Source organism: Pseudopipra pipra, chromosome 25 (genome assembly GCF_036250125.1).
Source record: "Pseudopipra pipra isolate bDixPip1 chromosome 25, bDixPip1.hap1, whole genome shotgun sequence".
NCBI lineage: Eukaryota > Metazoa > Chordata > Aves > Passeriformes > Pipridae > Pseudopipra > Pseudopipra pipra.
In genome coordinates, this window is record NC_087573.1 from 451,311 (window position 1) to 456,401 (window position 5,091).

Genomic DNA, 5,091 nt, shown 5'->3' on the forward strand with positions numbered 1-5,091 from the left:
CCGCTTCCCACCTACATCCTTCCCCTGGAGAGGGTCCAGAACAAGGCTCAGAGTCCTATGGAAACATCAATGTTTTATTGTTACTTTTACGACTCAGTGGGGGGTAAAATATAACACAACTAAAAACAACGCCCCACAAGCCAGACCCCATCCAGCAGTCAGTGCAGGGTGTGTCCATGCTGAGGTGAGGGCAGAGCCCCTGCACACACCCAGCACAAAACCCCCGGGACGTGGGTCTGTGCTATTTGCCATGCGGAAGATCCCAGTATGAAAAGGCAGCTCCATTTCCACCTTTATCTGTCTGGACGGGTCATTCCCGGCCTGGTTGGCACCATCATGGGTCTGGAGGGGGGTCTCATCATCGGGGGCCCCGGCATCATGGGCATGTGTCCTCCCATGGGTGGCCTCATCCCGGGGGCTGCCGGGGAAAGACAGGACGTTAGAGAACACTGGGAACAGCAGTGCCCAGTCACCACAGAACACGGAATGCTTTGCGTCGGAAGGGACCTTAAAGACCTATTTCCAGCCCACTCCACGGGCAGGGACACCTTCCACTAGCCCAGGTTGCTCCAAGTCCCGTCCAACCTGGCCTTGGACACTTCCAGGGATGGGGCAGCCACAGCTTCTCTGGGCAACCTGTGCCAGGGCCTCCCCACCCTCACAGAGAGAAATTCCACACTGTACAGTGGGCAGGTTCTCTCCCCCCATCAAGGACCTTCCAGTCTGGAAGCTGCTGAGATGGATTCTGTTCCCTGAAGGGGCTCAGCCATCAGCAGAGGAGGAACCAAGCTCATAGGTTATACACCCACCCTGACAATATTCCCTTGTAAATTATTGCCAGTCATGAGAGAGACACGTGAGCTTAATTACTGATCTGGAGAGTTTGTTTGGAGAAAAGTGCTGCTAAAGCCTCCCATGTGCCCACGAACAAGCACCGGGCACCTCTTCCAGCTGGGAAAGAGCACGGCCAGGGAAAAGCATGGGCTTTGCTGCACAGCCCTGAAATAATGGTTTCCATCCCACTTTGCCATTTATTTTCACCAGGCTGCTGAATATTGCAGATTGTGTACTTATCTTGTGCTTTAAAAACACTTAAAGAACACTTTCTACCACAAGACAGTAATTGCAAAGACACTTCAGTACTCTCAGTGCACATGTGTGTGTTCCTGTAGAGCTGTTCTGGGAAATGCTCCAGTAAGACATCCCCTGAGAATTCTTCAAATGCCAGGAAACTCAGGAGTGGAATGGATCAAAGACCTTTTAGTTTGCCTTTACAGTTCTAAAAAAAAGCTTTTTCAGGCCCATTATTTCTCTAGAACACGTTATCTTGAGACATTTTAAACAGTGAAATTCATTTAGTGCAGAAACGTGCCCCTTGTGCAAAACCTGAGAGCTGCAGACACCAAATTCCTAAAAAATTACTGCTCAGAGCAGAGGAAGAACAGCTACAGCTTCCCAGAGCCATAATTTCAGCTGTGCAGGGAGGGCTGGTGACTCTCAGCCAGGAGTAAGGGGGCTTAATGAGTGGTTGTAAGACTGTTGTATGCAGGGGAGTAACAGTGACAGAGGTGTGAGCAGAGTGTGCCCCCAGCCCAGCCCAGCCCTGCTCCCCACAGCTCAGTCACCAGTGGGTCAGGACACATCCCCCAGACCCCCCCAGCACCCCTGACAGAGTCACCCCCTCCCAGACTCACCGGGTCCGACTGGCATCATTCCCGGGGGGGGTGGGCCCATCATTGGCATCATGGGGGGCCCCCCCATGTGTGGGGCCGGCATCATCCCGGGCCGGGGGGGGCCAGCTGGACACAGAGACAGTTACACACTGCAGGCAGCCAGCACCCTCAGGCAATGCAGTTATTCACTCTCGTGGCACATGGCAGTAACTAAGGCCTTGGTGGCTTTACATCTGCCTCCCTCACTCCCAGCCCCGATTCCAGGTGCCAGGTGACCCACAAGAGGAATATGCTAGTTGCCAACTCCAGCTGTGCACACCCAGTGCAGGGAACTGCCACTCCCAATAGCAGGACTTGGGGCTGGAGGTCTCTTGGCCCTTTGCCAGCTCAAGTGCAAAAGGTTATCAAAATTATTCTATTTAAAAAACCCAACCCTAACCCACACAGCACTGGCAGTTCTGATGGAGCCCCCTGCACGGGAGACCCCACAGATGGAGGGGCTCTCCCTGCTACTGACAGTCTGAGCATCCCAAAATCAGACACACCAGGACTGGGGTGCTACTGGACTGCCCCCACACAGAACTCCCCCACACTTCGGTAGCATAAGCTCAAAATGTCTTGACTTGGTTTCAAGCTAAAAGGACTTTTCTTTCCAAGTCGAGGCCACAAGGCACACACCCCAGGAGGGCCACGGTCTCAGTCCCAAAGTGCCAGGTGAGACTTACGGATGCTGGGAGGAGGTGGGATCATGGCTCCGGCCGGAGGTGGTGCCGAGAACGGCGTCGGTGGGATTTTCCCTTGCTGGAATGCAGCCGCTACATTGGGGGGGAAAAGAAAAAAAAAAAAAAGGAAAGAAAGAATCCCAGGGAAAAAAAAACCAGTTACTAGGCCGAGGAAGCGCCGGGGGACTCGTCCGTTCATGCCCCGCGGAGAGAACATCGCGTCATGCAGCCGACTCCGGACACGTCCCTGCGGGCGGGAGCACCTGGCACTCCTGGAGACAATCACTGTTACAGGGGGCCAGGGGGCTGTGTCACACCCCCACGGCACCCAGGCGGGGACAGGAACACCACACACACGGCGGGATCCGCAGCGCTCCACCGGGACATGCTGTGCTGGAATGGCAACGGGGCAGGGGCTGGGAGGGACAGGGAGCAGGGAACGGGGGGAAGGCAAGGGCAGAATTCCAAAGGCTGGAGTCGAGTAGGAGGAAGGGGAAAGATGGGAAGGTTGGAAGCATCACAAGGGAAATGGGCAAAAGGAAACGGAATGAGGATGCGTCAGGGGAAGCCCAGATGGGAGGTTTTAGGAACAGGCTCTTCCACCGGAGGGTGGTGGGACACTGGAACACTCCCCTGGGAAGTGGGCACGGCTCTGGGCCTGCCAGAGCTCAAGAAGCGTCTGAGTGATGCTCTGGGTCACAGGGCTTAGTCTTAGGCAGTCCTGCACAGAACTAGGAGTGGGGGCAGTGACCTAAAGGGTCCTTTCCAACTGAAGATATCCTGTGATCCAAGGAGAGCTGCCACAAAGTCTGGTGTTTGTATTGCTTTCACAGAGAGAAGAACCATTCCTCAGAAGAAAGCAAGGGGAAAAGGGCCCCAGGAACTGACACAGAACACACTTACATGCTTTAAGAGCAAGGGAAAAATATCCCTTGGGAACTGAGGGTGAGCAACCCCAGTGTGTGAAAAACACAACGTTTTAACGTCTGCTTTCCTATCTTTTGGAATTCCTATTCGTGCTCTTCACACAAACGTGTCACTACCAGGGAGCACAACTGGTTGTGTGACCCTGTGGGACACCACCAGACACAGAGACACTGCCCCCAGCCTGGGCAGGGAACCTCAGCTGCTGGGGGTGGGCAGAGCCCTCAGGCTCCCTGGGGCAGCCCACTCTCTGAAGAGCTCAAGATCAAAACTCCAAGTGAAGTTTTCACTCCTGACTTCCCCAGGGCAGTGAGAACGAGTTGAGGTGGGAGCAGGGAAGAGCAGTCAGAGGAGAGGCAGGGGAGGGCAGAGGTGTCACGGAAGGATTGGCCTTACTTGTTTTGTCAATCAGGCTCTGGGCCTGCTCCTCCATCCATTTCTGGTAATAGTCCTTCACGTTCTCCTTGTGCTTCCGGCCACTGCAGTGGGTTTTCCTCACGGAGGGCTGGGAAACATCAGAGAAACCTAGAGATTACTGAGGACTCGGTCTGATTTTAAACACAGGCAATTCAGCAGCACAAAGCAGCTTGGTTTGTGCCCAGTCAGAGGACGGGAGATGCGCAAAACCTTTGTGTGATAAGTGTTGACCCCCCAGTTTAAGCAGAAGGTGCCCCGAGGGCCCCCCAGCTGCCTTCCCCGGACCCCCGCGGGCACTGGGGCATCACTGCCCCGCTGGGAGGGCCGGGAACACGGCACGGCCTCTTCTGGCTGGAACCAGGAGACAATAAGTGACATCACTTATGTCATGAGCCGTGGTCTTAGCCCGAATAAGTTTATTTTGATGTTCTTGGTACTCACCGAGTCATGGGTGAGGTACGTGTCGCAGTAATCGCAGTAAAACCTGAACAGGGAAAAGCGGGTTACTGAGAGCCCCCCCTTGCGCTGTGAGCCCCGGATCGGCCCCGCGTGGCTGGGATGGGCTGGGCCGGGCCGGGCCGGGCCGGGCTCAGTCTGCCCGGTCTCCCCGGTCTCGGTCCCCCCCGTTCCCCCCGCTCTCACTTGGGCATGATGCTCCCGCCGCCGCCAGACGGACGTGACGCACGCACGCACTGACGCAATCACACAGCGCCTCCGCTTGTCCCCCGCCGGCCGCCGTAGGGCCCGGAGGGGACGGTGGGTAGGCCCCGCCCCCGGTCACGCCACCGCTCCCCGCCCAGGGGCCCGGCACCGCCCGCACCGCCCCCGTGTACAGCGCGCGGGGTTCGCTGCTGCCCGCGGCGCTACCGGGACAGAGCTGGCCCCTCCGTGTTCTCCTCACGGGAAACACCCCCTGCCCCGGGTCACGAAGCGGCCTCGCGCGGCCGAAAACTAGGGGAAAAGCGTCATTTTGTGGAGGAAAAAAACAGCAAGCGATTTCCCGGCGGGCCTTGCGCAGCCTCATTTGCATGGCGATGCGTGACGTCATAGCAATTAATTTGCATGCGTAATCCTGCGGGCCGCGCCGCCGCCATATATGGAAGGCAGCGCTCGGCGGGGGGCGGGGCCGCCCGCCGGTGACGCAGCACCCCAGCGCGGAGCCCGCGCGTCATGCCCGGACGTCATTTGCATACTAGGCCTCCGCCCCCTCGTCCTTGCCGTGCTCCCTGCCTTGTCCGCGGGCAAGTGGCCCCGCCCCCACTCGCGCGCGCGCGGTGACGTCAGCGCGGCGGTGACGCCTCGGCGCCGCGCGAGGCGGGGCGGGGCGGCGCAGGCGCAGAGCGCGGACGGCGCGC

General features: G+C 57.8%; 1 protein-coding gene across 2 annotated transcripts; it reads right to left on the reverse strand.

Moving 5' to 3' along the window:
* Positions 1-60: 60 nt before the first annotated feature.
* Positions 61-4,519, reverse strand: SNRPC (small nuclear ribonucleoprotein polypeptide C). Of its 2 annotated transcripts, none has more exons than XM_064635826.1 (6): positions 4,379-4,519; positions 4,178-4,220; positions 3,716-3,824; positions 2,399-2,491; positions 1,695-1,799; positions 61-418 (listed from the first exon to the last, which is right to left on the reverse strand). In XM_064635826.1, exons 1-6 carry the CDS (start codon positions 4,384-4,386, stop codon positions 294-296), a joined length of 483 nt encoding a protein of 160 aa, XP_064491896.1. In that variant the 5' UTR covers positions 4,387-4,519; the 3' UTR covers positions 61-293. The 2 variants fall into 2 exon arrangements, with proteins under 2 accessions (XP_064491896.1, XP_064491897.1); XM_064635827.1 differs by having other exon boundaries at positions 2,399-2,488; positions 4,379-4,516.
* Positions 4,520-5,091: the final 572 nt, after the last annotated feature.